Genomic DNA, 14,976 nt, shown 5'->3' with positions numbered 1-14,976 from the left:
GGTGTAGATCGGGAAGGAAAAGGGAGTGGGCTTATTGCTGACAACAAAAAGGGAAAAGAAAATAAGAAGGAAATAGAAAAAGCATGGACTGCCATAGCAGGGCCGGCGGCTACACAGAAAACCGGAAGAGAAAGCTAAAACTCACACTAAGGTGCGAAGGACTCTCACTGGTAGAGAGAAGAGCTCTCTCCTACTTTAGACTAAAGTAATGTCATGAACAAGCCAATGTTTTCCGAACTTTACAAATGCCTATTTTCACATATGAAACATTTGAGAGAAATTGTAGCAGTGATTCCTCAACTTTGATTCAATTGGAGCAATGATCCATCAATTAAAATCCACGACCATTGGTCTCTCAACTCTTCAAAACGTGCATTTATGATCCTTTTCGTCAACTTCGTTAAAACTTCTGTCAAAATGAGTCATCTGCAATGCATGTGAAGCTAAATCAGGAGGTAAATATGGGAAACTAGATGAGAAAATTGTAGAAATGACCCCTGAACTTTAAGCAATTTGGAGAACTTGTCCCTTAACTTTAACCCAATTAGAGCAATAGTTCTCCAACTTTAACCTGATTGTAGCAATGATTATTCTAACATTACTTGTTTTGACAAAAGTTCTGACGGAATTGACGAAAATGACCATAACTACACATTTTGTGGAGTTAAGGGATCAATAGTCATGAATTTTTAGTTAAGAGATCATTGCTACAATTTTCTCGAAACAATTTGACTTTTCGATATAAATGTTGAAAAAACATATATGGTAATTGTCCTATGTATGAGATATCTATTTAAGTTCTCATTGGTTTTACATTAACTTTTGCATATGTCTGAAGAACAAATATATATATATATATATATATATACATAATCTGAAAGGGATGGAATTGTTTTCTTAGTAATTATACCGTAATACTATAACTATGTATGTATATTCCAATGAACTTACTTATATCTCTAGCAGTGTATACGTACCAACCGCCAAAGCTTTTATATACAGATGCAAAAGCTTTTATATACAGATGCATCTATATTTGTAAACAGCATCTTCACTTATTTTCTAAAAGTGTTTCATTCAAATGTTTCATTTATTTTAACCATGCTATTTAAAGTTAATCATAATAGTACTTGGATCTGATGGTGTGAATGAGTATCCCAAGTAATCTAAATAAGACTAGAGTCGAAAGTGATGCATTTAGTAATTGCTTACACTTGTGAATAGGAGTTGATTGAGGTGGTGGTGGTTTCTTGTATTAATAATTCGAAACAATGCTTTGAAACCTAGGTTTGGGAAATACGAATATTGATCTTGTGGTCGAATGTTAAATAGATTGTGGCTTTTGTTGGATGTTTATTGGTTTGATTATGGCTTGCATATATATGCGAGATGGAGTTGCACTAATAAGAGGTACTACAATTATATCTTGAGATTACGCGGTAATGACATGATTATATGGTTATACTTTCAACTTGTCATTACTTTGAGATTACTCAGTAATGACATGATTACTCAGTTACATTCTCAGCTTGTCATTGCCTTGAGATTACTCGGCAATGACATGATTATACTATCCAGCTTTCACTAGTTATGTCATGCCCCAATCCCGAGATATGCCCAAAATCAACACGTGACGGAATAACAGTAGCGGTACAATATAAAATACATAGAGTCGCTAAGACTCATACATATAATATACATCAGAGCATCATCTGAATAACTTATAACAAATGATGGCAAAACTTACTCTCAAGTGCATTGCCCTCATAGTTACACCACCTGAAATCTTCTCCTCTAACTGCTACCAGTTACTTTGCAAAATAACCCTACATCATAGGAATGGTGCACCGAGCAAATCAAAATCTGGATAAGCTACGAAGCTCGTGTGAGTGACAATAATACAACATAAGCAACATCAAATGATTAAATGTCAAAGTAGTGCTATGTCCACACTTGACACTTCTTCTGTATACCGTATCAACCGTCAATGTGATCACCATCAATATTATTCTGTCATTCTCTTCGGATTGTGACTCACCACTCGCCTTTCTCATTTTCCTATAATCACAAGGGTCCAATTTTCACATATATTATAATTTAACCACCATACACCTCATTATACGTATAGGAATGGTTATTCAATTTTGAATCTCACCACACGTCTATTAAGATAACATTCAGTCATCACACAACCCGAAGTTGTGTAGGAATGACACACAATACTATGACGCGTAGGAATGAGATTGGTACATTTTTCATTATTGCAATTCTTCATTACGAGTGGGAATGAGTCACATCCGAATCGGATCTCTTTTAGGCAACAACATCATGTAAACTATTTGATTCAATCACCACTTTCTAGATTGAGCCACACAGGCTTGTCAATCTCATCTTTCATATATGTAATGGATACTAGTCTAGGGCTATAGAGAGACAGTTCGACCAAAGCCTACAATAGGCAACCGATTAGGATGTGGTCCCCCGTTGTGGATTAACCAAGCAAAACCACTCCTGAGAACATCATGTAGGTAATGACCCCCCATAGCGGATTAACCAAACAGAGTCACTCCTACGAATACTAATAGATAGTGATCACCTATCGCGGAATAACCAAGCATGATCACCCCTAAATATGTATGTATGGCCATACCTAAGTAATAAGGATCACCCATCGCGGATTAACCAAGCACGATCCCAAGGTAGTATGGTCCCCCATTGCGGATTAACCAAGTAGGACCATCCATGTACCACTGCTACACGGTGCATATTCCGATTATATCCCACATTACCCCATGTACTGGGTTAGCGGTCATCTACTAACCCTCACATATCACAATCATTTCAAGCATATATATATATATATATATATATATATATATATATATATATATATATATTTCTGATAACACCATCAAGTAAACACAGCATAGTAGCACACATTTCCATATAATCATTTGGAAATCCATGTCATATCCACATGGTATATAACAAGGAATTTCATGGGTAATAACCATATCACATAACATTAATGTCACTCACCTGGGTTATTTGCACTTCTAGATTCACCATTTCCGCCTCCAGGAACCTAATACAACACACAAACCCCACTTAGGAAACTTAATAAGACTGACACATAAAACGAGATCAAATGCCACTTGCACATAAATCGAGACGCATGTCAACCAGGAACGACACATCATCGTGTTGAGCCAACTATGCTCCATCAAGCCTCAACAACAAACTAAAGATAAACGACACTCTAGAGTAGAGCATGTTGACTAGAACGTCAAACGTCAACAAGGTAGGTCCACTAAGGTCAACAATCTAAGGTTATTCAATCCGAAAGATCCGCTTGTCAGATTTCCAATCCGTAAGTTCTCAAAGGTCCAACAACTGATAAATAAGGTGCTCACAAAATTGCACGACGATCCAACGGTCGGATTGTCGTCAATTACAAAAATCATACGATGATACAATTATCCGAAAAATTGAATAATCCAACCATCGTATCAAATTTCGAAAAATGGTCTTTGGATATGGGCTCAGGACATCAAGAATGTCTCGCTGTCCAAAATCCATGAAAACAGATTCTCCCCCAAGCGTTGCCGCGCATGGTGGTTTCCGGCAACCGGAAACCCACTTTTTTTACTAACTCCAAATTCTTGCCGGACACCCACTTTTTAGACTAACTCCAAATTCTACCCAAATTTACAAGAAGATAGGGCTCAACAAGAGGAACAAGTTTTATATCTGCCACGAAGTCCAAAAGTGGACAGAAAATGGTCAATTTTATCGATAAAGTCGACGGGTGCCTAAAAAACTTCTCGGTGTCTATTCGCCGCCTGCGGTGGTCGAACGGGATCAAGTTTGGTCGGGATTTACTCCCGGGATGATGGGATACAAGTTCCAGGTGGTGGCGTTGGCCGTCGCTTTGCCGATTTGCCGAAAAAATGAAAAGGGTGGCCGGAGTACTGTTGGTTTTCGTCGGTTTTTATGGCCTCGCACCACCACATACGGTGGTTAATCAAGGTTGTTTTTGGGTGGGTTTTGTAGAGGGAAGTGAAAGCTTCAAGATGGTGGTGATGGCGTCAAAAATTACCCCCAGAGTTGGCCGGAATCGGCATCGGAAAATCACGGTGGGTCACTTGGGTTGGGTTTTCTGGGTTATGGGTCAGGTTTCCTGAAAAGGAAACCTGCTAATTTAGCAGATGCTAAAGGAAACTCACCCCCTCATGGTAAATCCACATGTCTAAAAGGTCTCACTACTTCCGAGGTTCGTAACTTCTCCGTTCTAATTTGGAATTAAGATTTGTTTGCGTCTACGCGCTCGTGGAATTAAGCTTTACCTAAACAACTCAAGAGTTGGCCGAAAAGGTTGAGTAAAATTTGAAATAGTAGAAATACCCTTCACTTCACTTTTCTTGAAATCGGAAAATTAACGAACTAACTTTAATTAAATCTCCGTAATACATCAAAAATAAAATAAAATACTAATTTGGGGACGGGATATCACAAGTTACGACTAGTGGATGATATTGTATCTATGCCGCTGGTAAGTATCCACTCAATTTACATGTATGTATCAGCTTTCCATGTATACAGGATTCAATAATTGTATGAGTGATTACATTCGACGTTGAGGTATTTTGCAACAGCTTTGACGTATTCTATCTTGTATGGTATTTACTCAATATTTTAATAAGACGTGTTTGGGTAATTATGCTCTGAACATATTCTCATGCATGTAATAGATGGTCGAAGTCCCATTAAGCCCCAGTTTGGGGTTGAGGTGATTTTAAAAAAAGCTCCTATGAAAAAAAGCTGGGAGTATTTTTGGTGTTTGGTAAACTTAAAAAAATGGCTTATTTTGGAAGCTGCTGTGAGAATAAGCTGAAATCAAAGGAAAAAGCTGAAGTTGCAATTTGTAGCTTTGAAAAACTGGCTTTTTTTTCAAAGCTCACAGAACTACAGTGCTCCTTTAATGAAAATACCCACTATCAGACTGCTTTTCTTTTCAAAAGCACTTTTACAAAAAAGTTTACCAAACACTCTGCTGATTTATTTCACAGACGCTTATTCTCACAACACAGCCACTTATTCTCACAGCAGCTTTTTTTCAAAGCACAGCAATACCAAACCAGCCCAGTGTGACCCTTCGGGGATTTGTTTGAATAATTGTGATCATGTGCACGTGTTTTTAATTTGGGCATATCCCTATTTTAAGGGATGTTCTGCCAAATTTAATTTTATTAGTTGATAATTTAGTTATGTTTTCATGCATATTATAGTTTCGTCACCTATTCAGTTGATGGCTAGTACACCTTGATTTTGGTGTCCACTAGATATTGGGGTCGGGCTGTGTCAAGTTAAACTTAAGAGTGGAAAACATATGTATGTCTCAATCAAAATTCGTTATGCCGACCCATACGATTAATTAGACTGCAAGAAAGATACAAAATGTTTATAAATTTAGTTAATACTAGTTTTTAGTGCCCGCGGCAACCGGGTTGTGAAAAGTTGTGTTACAAAAGAGGAATACCAATAATAGTAAAGACATTGGAAAATCATTATACATAAAAGGTTAAATTTGGAGACCATTAAGATAGATATTATAGTTATCCATTTGATTGTAGCAGTTATCACATTGTAAAATTAACTGTCAAGATTAACCATGATCCAAACTCTTATAATCCAATCTAGCAAGTCTATCATTAACTATCTGTATAAACATTTTACCCTGAGGTTACAACAACAAAGAAAACAACCAAAAGAATTAAAGAAATGAAAAACTATGTCGTCAGCTAAAAGAAAACACATTTTTAACTGCTATTAAACATGTTGCAAAATCCATCAAATTTTTTTTAGCTCCACCAATACTTTTCCAACTACACATAATTTATGTTCATACTTAGCTAAACACAACTGAATTAAGAGATACAAATTATGAACGAAGAATCTGTGCAAAATCTGTAACAGTGCAAAAAGACAAACATCATCAACTGGAATAAAAAATTATACATAATTAGCCTAGCAGATGAAACCACGCTCATTAGAAAAACGGATAAAAAATAGTTTCAACACATACTCCAATTGGTGCTCTGATTTTTTCCCAAAAATTATAAACAAATTTTAGGAAACATTAAATTTTTGTCAAAATCCAATCACTTTTGTAATCTCCAGCCAAACACGACAGACACATTTTCATCTGCTATTCAAACAACTTATTGATCTATTAACTGCCTTATCACTTCTGAATGATTACCATCACAAAAATGTTTACCTAATCCAATCTATTACATCCATTGCTCAGCATTTGTATAAGCATATTAACCTAAGATCAAAACAACAAACTGAAGAACCAAAAAAATAAAACAAACGAAAACAGCGACATCACCTAAAACGAAATACACTTTGATGTCACATTCAAAGAACCTATAAAATGTATTAATAATAACACACACTACACGTTGAGAGAAGTTAATCATTTTGTGTTTCAGCAAACAACAATATTGTGTTTCAAAATGATTCAACATTGGGTAAGAAATCAAGACATTAATCAATCTCAGCACAAAATGCCAACACCGTTATTGGCTACATGAGATTAACTTGCACTCTGTTGAGGCAAAAAGAAGAGAACAACGGTCATGCATCACCGGCACAATCGAGTCCACAATCTGAAATTTTTGCAATCACCCATTAAAGTGTGTTTAACTATTAAAACAAATTCACTGTCAATTTTTTTTTAATTTTCTGCAGGTTCATTTTTGGATAATAAAATTTAACTTCATTTTCTTGCCTGTCAATCGATCTTTACATTTTTCAATCACTCAGTTTTTGTTTTTACATAACTTGGAAATAACACAAATTTCCTTCAAATTAAATCAAAGAAAACATGAAAGCATTAAACACAAACAAAATATAGCATAACACAATTCTTACACCACAAGAAAACCAAAACTCATCTCTCCAAAACCCTTGAAGGGACGAAAGGAAAACACTCACCAATAACAAACACGGCTTGCAAACCTGCACACAAAAGCACCAAACAACTAAAAATTAGTTTGGGACGAAACCAAACAAAAAAAAAAAGAAAAATTCCAGACTCAACCAGAACGAAGAACCATACCCAAAAACCCAAGATGGTAGCAAAAACCCCAAATTTCCAAAACATAGCTGCAAACAGGAAACCCATCCACAAAAATGAAAAACGGTAAGGAACAAAAAGAAATACCTAATATGAGAAAGGCAAACAACTAACCAGGATAATCCACCCTTTACAGATAGAAAAACCTTCGAACCCAACCAAACAACCGAAAGAGCGCAAACCACCGGTAGTGTTTTTTCCCAACAAACTAACACCACGCTGCTATACACAAAGAAGAAGCAGTGGCTGGCTTAAAACGAAAACCGGGAAAGATTCAAAAACAGAAGAAAGCGATTGGCAAGAGAGGGAGAAGGAGAGAAAACAACAATGAAAAATCTGAAGACGAAAGGGAGAAAAGAAGAAGAAAAGTAGGTAGACCAGCTGACTCCGATGACCAACACCTGTCCACCATTCTGAAAACAAAAGGGAGAAAAGAAGAAGAAAAGTAGGTAGACCAACTGACTCCAATGACCAACACCTGTCCAGAATGGGCAAAATAGGGTTTTTATTGTGCGAAAAACTGAAGAGAACACCAAAACAGAGAAAAAATGGAGGGGCAAAACGGTCCACACACTGGTCATCCACAGTGACCATGGGGTTTGAGTTTTAGTATATATGATATAGTGCATTATAAGAACCTAAAAGATCAGTACAGAACAGATCAAGAATAAACCAAAAGTCAACATAAGGAAAAAGGTAAAAATAAAAAATAAACATTTTTAGGTTGCATCCATTATATTCTTGAACCATAAACCATAAAGAAAATACCTTATTTCTAGGTTGCAAAATCAGAAGCAAAAATTTAACGCGCCAAGAACCTAGCTCTCCCTTTCTCTCTTTCCCTCTTTAATGCGCAAAGAATCCCTGGACTTCCTCTTTTTCTCGTACAAAAACGTACCCAGTGAATAAAAAAACATAAAAGTTTTGAATTGCATTGGGTCACAACAACTCTATTCTAAGCATGAGCTCGTCAGATCATGACCGTTGGATTATGATCCCCACTCAAGGTCCGGTCGCAAGGTCCACACCTTAAAAACGCCCACATTGAATTATCATTTCTCCAATCATTTTTCTCAATTAAATGACACTTCCTTCTTTTAACGCTTACGCATCTAAAATCAGAGCCGGCCTTGAGATTTCAGGGGCCCTATGCAAAAGTGAATTGGAGGCTCTAAAAAGTTCTAAGAATTTATTATTTTTTTTATATTTTTTTGTTCAAAATAATAATTTTAGTTTTCAATTGAGCTTCTATAAATTCTAATAGCACAAACAAATTTAACAAATCAACCAGTGGAAAGGTTTATATTGTTTTGTGGAAGCTTATGCATTTAATAAAAATATAAACTGAAAAAATGATGGAGATGAGTTTTGAACCTATCCCCTAAGCCGATGTAAAGAAGCTATAATTCCACTTGCACTAAGACTCAAGTTTGTAATATTTTACACATACTACTATATATAAGTAAATGCATGCAAAATTGAAAAATCGGGGGCCCTTCCGATTTGGGGACCCTGTGCGGTAGCACCACTTGCACCCCTCAGCGCCGGCCCTGTCTAAAATAACCCCAACTCCGTCCTTCGTCAACCTTTTTCAATTATGAGCAACATTTCATTGAAAGTTTGTTAGATAATAATAGAGAAGTTGTAATTGTTTGCTTTTAAAATTTTGTATCTGGGATCTTTGTGATAACCAACACAGACTTCATTGCAATTCCAATCCATTATTTCATCAGTTACATTTTTCCTTCAAAATTTCCAATAACTCATTCTTAGAGAGTGGCCAATATGTTCACATCCCTGTACACACATGGAACTCCATCAATTATCACCAAGCTTGAAACACCCATGAATGAATGACGAGTTAGGTGGCGGAGAAAATTAGGTGCCTTGTTAAGACAGAGTTGCTGGGAAGGTTGGAACGATTACCTGGTCGAGTCTGCTATTGATGGCTTTTCTTTTCTTAGGGTAAATTACATAGTAACCCCTTAAGTTTGAGGTCTATTACAACCTCATACAACGTCTTTAAAATATTTCACTTTCATACATCATGTACCATTTTATTTCAAAATAATACATCCGTTAGATTTTATGTCCATTAATCTGTTAAATACTGACGTGGCTGCCACGTAGTAAAAAAATTAATTTTTTATACATTAACAATATTATAATATTAACCCTAAAAAAATTAAAAAAAAATAAAAAAAAACAAGAAAAACCCGAACCCAACCCAGATCCCCTTCCCCGCAACCCACATCCCACCCCCACCCCCACCCCCTTACCCATCTCTCCCACTCTTCTTCTTCCTCCACACCAACCCCAACACACTCCCTGCAAAACCACAACCCAAATACATGCAAAACCACAACCCACTACCTGCAAAACCATAACCCAAATACCTGCAAAACCACAACCGTCGCTGGGGGGGGGGGTTCGCAGGAGCTTGTCGTCGCTGAGGGAGGGCGGGGGGTCGCGGGAGCTTATCGTCGACGGGAAGGGCAGAGGAAGGCAGGTGGGTTGTCGCCCGGGGATGGGGGGGGTGGGTCACGGGCAGGTGGGTCGTCGCGGGGGGGGGGGGGAACAGACGAGTTTGGTTTCTTCTTGTTCTTCTGGGGGAAGGGATTTTGTAAATAGGAGTTGGAGAGAGGTGAGGGAGAAGGAAGGGGATCTGGGTTGGGTTCGGGCTTTTCTTGTTTTTTTATTTTATTTTTTATTTTGTTTTAATAGGGTTAATATTATAATATTGTTAATGTATAAAAAAATAATTTTTTACCACGTGGCAGCCACGTCAGCATTTAACAGATTAATGGACGGAAAATCTAATGGAAATATTATTTTGAAATAAAATGGTATATGATGTATGAAAGTGAAATGTTTTAAAGACGTTGTATGAAGTTATAATAGACCTCAAACTTGAGGGGCTATTATGTAATTTATCCTAATATTTTCTACAAATTTTCTGTGAAGAAAAATAAGAAACTTAGTTGGGGAAGAACGACTGCTACACGGTGAATGGAAAATCAGAGAAGAAAAAAAGAGTGGAAAGAAAAGAGGAAAAAAAACTTGGGTCATTAGATAATCTAACGGTCTATATTAATTAAGAGAAAAATCTAATTATAATGATTTTAAAGATAAATACGTGGTAAAAAAATTATACTCAAGCTTATCATTTGGAAAATTTTATGTGGTTTGTTGTGCCACTCAACAAATCTCAATCGCAAGCTGAACACCATACACGTTATTATCAACCTTGACAGTTGACACTCCACCCATCCTAATCTTCCTTAGCAATTTAATGGAAGAAAAATCCTTAGGACAATAAACATAATTCCAAGTTTGGAACGATTACATGGTCGAGTCTGCTATTGATGACTTTTCTTTTCTTAATATTTTCTACAAATTTTTTGTGAAGAAAAATAAGAAACTTAGTTGGGGAAGAACGACTGCTACACGGTGAATGGAAAATCAGAGAAGAAAAAAAGAGTGGAAAGAAAATAGGAAAAAAAACTTGGGTCATTAGATGAATCTAACGGTCTATATTAATTAAGAGAAAATCTAATTATAATGATTTTAAAGATAAATACGTGGAAAAAAATTATACTCAAGCTTATCATTTGGAAAATTTTATGTGGTTTGTTGTGCCACTCAACAAATCTCAATCGCAAGCTGAACACCATACACGTTATTATCAACCTTGACAATTGACACTCCACCCATCCTAATCTTCCTTAGCAATTTAATGGAAGAAAAATCCTTCGGACAATAAACATAGTTCCAAGTTTGGAACGATTACATGGTCGAGTCTGCTATTGATGACTTTTCTTTTCTTAATATTTTCTACAAATTTTTTGTGAAGAAAAATAAGAAACTTAGTTGGGGAAGAACGACTGCTACACGGTGAATGGAAAATCAGAGAAGAAAAAAAGAGTGGAAAGAAAAGAGGAAAAAAAACTTGGGTCATTAGATGAATCTAACGGTCTATATTAATTAAGAGAAAATCTAATTATAATGATTTTAAAGATAAATACGTGGTAAAAAAAATTATACTCAAGCTTATCATTTGGAAAATTTTATATTTTGTTGTGCCACTCAACAAATCTAAATTGCAAGCTTAACACCATACACGTTATTATCAACCTTGACAGTTGACACTCCACCCATCCTAATCTTCCTTAGCAATTTAATGGAAGAAAAATCCTTCGGACAATAAACATAATTCCAAGTTTTGGATAGCAACCGATAGTGTTGATTGACCGCGATCCACGAAGTGTCTTCCATCCTTAAAGTATTACGTTTTGTTTTATGTGATTTACCGCAGTGGTAGAACCAATAATGTCTATGCACTCTGATGGATGTTCAATCCTCACCTATCCCCCTACCCTTAACAACTAACAATTTAACTTCCTAACATTATAGTTTGTAAAAAATAACAAAAGATTCATATTGTTTCTTTTAATTAAAATTCTAAACAATGTTTAGTCGAATAATTAGCTTCGCTTACTAATCAATCTACTTTGTTTGGCAAGTTTTGGTATCCCAAACTCAATGCGAAGAGAAAAACTTGGGCGGGGATGACATGCTATACCGCAAGATAAGTCTAAGTGAAATATAATCATCACGGGGTGACTCAGTGGTTAGAGACAGATTTCAGACTCGTATTTCACACAACACGTCTTGGATTCGATTCCTGGCAATGGTGAATCACACGACGGTAGCTATAGGGGGAGGCTGAAATGCCTTTGTGAGTCTCCTTGGCCCACATAAAGTTGGACTGTCGTGGTGAAGCCACCAGCTGATCCCTTTTTTTAATAAGAAAGTCTAAGTGAAATATAAATTCTAATGAAAACATACAAAGTGCTAACCAATTGAAGCTCACGACAAATGATAGTGCTCTAATTCTTATCACGGGTTATAGCTTAAGTAGTATAAATAAGAACCGAAATCAAGCTCTTGGTGTGTAGAAATAACTTAAGAGTTTGGTAAGTCCAGTGCTCGATTTCCTTCTAGGCTTCTACTGTAACAAAAAATAAAGGTTAAAAAAATGATAAACAAAAATTGGCATCAATGCTTAAACAAAGAGTGGAAACAAACTTGTATTATTTGGCAGCTTTGATAATCATTTTGTTTTCAGTTTTCAGTTTTTGTTTTTATTTATTTTTTAAACTGAAAACTGAAAACTGAAATTTCTTTTTTTTCTTCTTATAATTCTAATTGTCTAATTGATTGAAATTGGAATTGTTAGTTATATTTATAAATAGTTTTTTCTTTTGTAGTCTTTTCTCAACATTCATATTGACAATAGTGTATCAAATAAATATAATCCGATTGTGGATAAAAGGATCCATTTATATCTCCTTCCCCTGGGTTTTATTTCATTCAAATAATGGATTCTTGTATTTTCTGTGATACAAGAAGTCTTTTTTTTTATTAAGATTAAACTCAATAAAAATCTATATATACTATAGAATTAATGGATGACATAAGAGACAAGGAGCTATTTATAAATGTTTTACTTTATCCCTATTTTTATCTTTTTGTTTTCTCATCGGATCTGCTCATTTTTATTATGTTCAAAATCTAATCAACTAGAATTTTAAAAAATTTTGCTATTTTAATGTTTTGATTGGTTTGGATTGCGTTGTGCAATTCAATCTTTATTTTTTTATTTTTATTGAGATTCTAGTTTGTTTGGTATCTACTTTTAATCTACTTCCTTTGAGTTTTCATTTTTTGAAAAAGTGAAAAATGAAAACTAAAAGCTGAAAACGAAATGATTATCAAACTGCCCTTATTCAATGTAAATATTACTATACGTTGACATATTTGCATATACATTTTACTCTAATTCAGTAATAGCTTCTAGCTCTAGGCGTCTTGCATTTCTAGTTGTAGGACCAGTAGGCACAAAGGGATTAGGCGGCATACTCAAGCTTTCTCCTCCTCCTTCTAACATCTGAACCGCTATTTTCATGGAAGGACGATCCGACGGGTGCCACTGGATACACCATAGCCCTATAATTGCAAGTTTCTTTGGAATTTTACCATCTCCTTCTTCCCCAATATGGATTCGTAGGTCATCCCCTTCCTCTAGAAGATTATAAATCCACTGTGGATAGTAAATTTCATTTGTAGTGTTATCCGTGATTGAACCAATATTCTTCCTTCCTCCTACCATCTCAAGCAGCAGCATTCCAAAGCTATAGACATCTGCCTTGTAAGACACATTTCCAAAATTCCTGGAGAACACTTCGGGTGCAATGTAGCCCATGGTCCCCCTAGCTGTAGTCATGGACACCAAGCTTTGATCCTTGGAACATAACTTGGCCAAACCAAAATCAGAAATTTTTGGAGTGAAGTTTTGGTCTAGCAAAACATTATGGGGTTTGATATCGAAATGCAGGATTCGTAGATCGCATCCTTGGTGAAGATATTCAATTCCTTTGGCTATGCCTAGGGCAATATCCTGCAGCTTATCCCAACCAAGAAAGGAATTCTTACTATCTGCGGATGAAATGAAATCCTGCAGGGAACCATTGGGGAAGAACTCGTAAACAAGAGCTCTTACAAATCCATCAGCACAAAATCCAACCAAGCGAGCCACGTTGACGTGGTGGATATGACCCATCGTTCGCACTTCATTTACGAACTCTTCCCCATCTCCCTTAGAACTGTTGAGGACTTTGACAGCAATAAAGAATTCAGAAGAGAGCATTCCTTTAAAGACAGTTCCATAGGCTCCTTCGCCCAACTTGTCCTTGAATTGATTTGTAATCCTCTTAATATCTGCGTACGAATACCTGCTTGGTTTGAGTGCTTTGTAATCCTCCAAGAATCTTTCGATTCGCAATCGACTCTCTTTTTCCTTTCTATCAGCGCTATATACCCGATATGCTGCAATCATCAGTAGAACAAGAAGCAAAGAACCCAGGATTCCACCTGTAACCACTAATTTCCATGTGTTGCCTGTAAAAGATAAAGGCAAATTCAAATGAGACTGTCAGTTAATATTCATAGTAAAAATGGATTGGACAACATGTTTTAAATAATAATTACTGAGACATAAATGTAAAGATGTTTAAAACTAGCAATGAATACATATGTTATCCTTACTTGGTTTCCTCCATTGAATACATTTAATTTCATTGTTCTGCCATCCACACTTCTTTCCCTCTCCACATTTTCTGCAATTTGGTATAGACCATTTGAAACGATGTACATAATCTTCATAGGTTAGTGGAACTGATAAAACATCATACATTTTTGTACAAGATTGTAGATTCCGGAAAAGAGTTCTAAAACCAGAGTCAGAATCAATGGCATAAGTTCTCTTGCCACGGTCGCCGAGGCAGGGGACTTGATACGGATAATATGGATCACTTGCAACAGAAGTAGGACAACTGAATAAGGTAACGTTCGTCAGGTAACCGACTGACACGATGAAGGGAGAGGGTGGCATGTTTGGGATTTCAACAGGCTTTAGCAGCAGGCAGTTACTTGGGGAATAGACTTGGATTTCCTGACGCTTGTAATCTATGTGTTTGACAAATAATTTTATTAGTATTTGCTGCTCATTTCTCCCATTGCATTCAAGCCCAGAATTTCCACAATGATGTGTGTGCCTGGTGTTCAATGGGAAATAGATAGCCGGGCCTTGATCATTGCTACAGTTGGATTTCGCGCACACATATTGCCTTGCTTCAACTAGTTTGAAGAAAACCAGTATCAATATGCAGAAGGAAGAGATGATCAATTTCTGCATTTCTGAGATAATAATAATAAAAATAATGCACATGGATTTTTCTTTTCAATAATTGAGCAGAGATATATACGTAGTA

The 14,976-nt window shown here is 36.2% G+C and overlaps 1 protein-coding gene across 1 annotated transcript; it reads right to left on the bottom strand.

Annotated features, from left to right (window-relative positions):
- Positions 1–12,912: 12,912 nt before the first annotated feature.
- Positions 12,913–14,976, bottom strand: LOC103453433 (rust resistance kinase Lr10-like). The gene is made up of 2 exons (XM_029094338.2): positions 14,252–14,976; positions 12,913–14,104 (listed from the first exon to the last, which is right to left on the bottom strand). Exons 1-2 carry the CDS (start codon positions 14,931–14,933, stop codon positions 12,978–12,980), a joined length of 1,809 nt encoding a protein of 602 aa, XP_028950171.1. The 5' UTR covers positions 14,934–14,976; the 3' UTR covers positions 12,913–12,977.

The sequence above is a fragment of the Malus domestica genome, chromosome 02 (genome assembly GCF_042453785.1).
Source record: "Malus domestica chromosome 02, GDT2T_hap1".
Taxonomy (NCBI): domain Eukaryota; kingdom Viridiplantae; phylum Streptophyta; class Magnoliopsida; order Rosales; family Rosaceae; genus Malus; species Malus domestica.
This window is presented reverse-complemented; position numbering and strand designations above follow the sequence as displayed.